Raw genomic sequence first — 1037 nt, 5'->3', positions numbered from 1 at the left:
GGTTAGTTACGGGTGTTAGCGGTAGGTTACTGGTTAGTTACTGGTGTTAGTCAGCACTTATTGCTTTTACTAATATTACTCGTATTACTGGGAAGTACTGGAAAACGATTGGTGTTACTGGGAAGCTACTACACAGTCATTGCTCTTGCTGAGTAGTTAGTGGGGTTACTGGTTAGCTACTGGGAGCTTAGTGGCTTTACCGAGAGAATATTGGTGTTACTGGGATATACCGGGAAGTTATTGGTGTTATTGAGAAGTCACCAATTGCTACTGGTGTGAATGAAAAATTGCCATGCAGCCATTGCTTTTACTGGTTGGTTACTGGTGTTACTGGTTGGTTACTAGTTTGTTACTGAGCAGTTACTAGTTTTACTAATAGGATACTGCTGTTACTGCAAAATAACTGGTGTTACTGGGAGTTTCCCAGCTGCTACTGGTGTGAATGAGAATTTACCACGCAGGTACTGCTCTGGTTCATTAGTTACTGGTGTTACTAGTCAGCTACTGGTGTTACTGGGGAACTACTGCTTTTATTAAGGCTATACTGGTATTACTGGGAAGTATTGGGAATTACTGGTGTTACCGGGAAGTTGCTACCTGTTACGGGTGAAAATACAGTTTCTGAACTGCTGCTGCTACTGGGTAGTTACTGGCGTTACTGGGGGGGGTCGCTGGCGTTACTGGGTGGTTACTGGGTGGTTACTGGGAAGCACTGGTCTCACCTGGGGGAAGACGGAGGCCTGCGAGGTCTCGGTGGCAGCAGGGACGGGGGTGGCGGGTGACACCACCTCCACCTTACGCTTCTGCAGGGACACCCGTCAGTCCCTCCCAGTCCCTCCCAGTTCTTCCCAGTCCCGCCCAGTAACACCCAGCCCTGCTGCTGGGGGGCGCAACTGGGACCAATAGGAGGCTCTGTTGCCCCTCCCCAGTGCTCCCAGTATTGCCCCAGTAGCCCCTAGCAGTCCCCAGTTATCACCCCAGTGCTCCCAGTGTCACCCCAGCAGCCCCCCAGTGCTCCCAGTATTGCCCCAGTAGCC

At 50.8% G+C, this 1037-nt stretch overlaps 1 protein-coding gene across 1 annotated transcript in view; it reads right to left on the bottom strand.

Annotated features, from left to right (window-relative positions):
• The window catches only part of LOC104835896 (histone acetyltransferase KAT5-like), a gene marked incomplete at its 3' end in the record, with an annotated part of 13361 nt that overhangs the window by 8293 nt on the left and 4031 nt on the right, over positions 1-1037 (bottom strand). Inside the window, exon 4 of the mRNA XM_010574132.1 lies at positions 723-803. Coding sequence (XP_010572434.1) covers positions 723-803 — 81 coding nt within the window. The remainder of the gene's footprint in view (positions 1-722; positions 804-1037) is intronic.

Source organism: Haliaeetus leucocephalus, unplaced genomic scaffold, assembly GCF_000737465.1.
Source record: "Haliaeetus leucocephalus isolate CR32 unplaced genomic scaffold, Haliaeetus_leucocephalus-4.0 Scaffold416, whole genome shotgun sequence".
NCBI lineage: Eukaryota > Metazoa > Chordata > Aves > Accipitriformes > Accipitridae > Haliaeetus > Haliaeetus leucocephalus.
The sequence above is the reverse complement of the archived record's forward strand: the minus strand, read 5'-3'. Positions and strand labels throughout refer to the sequence as shown.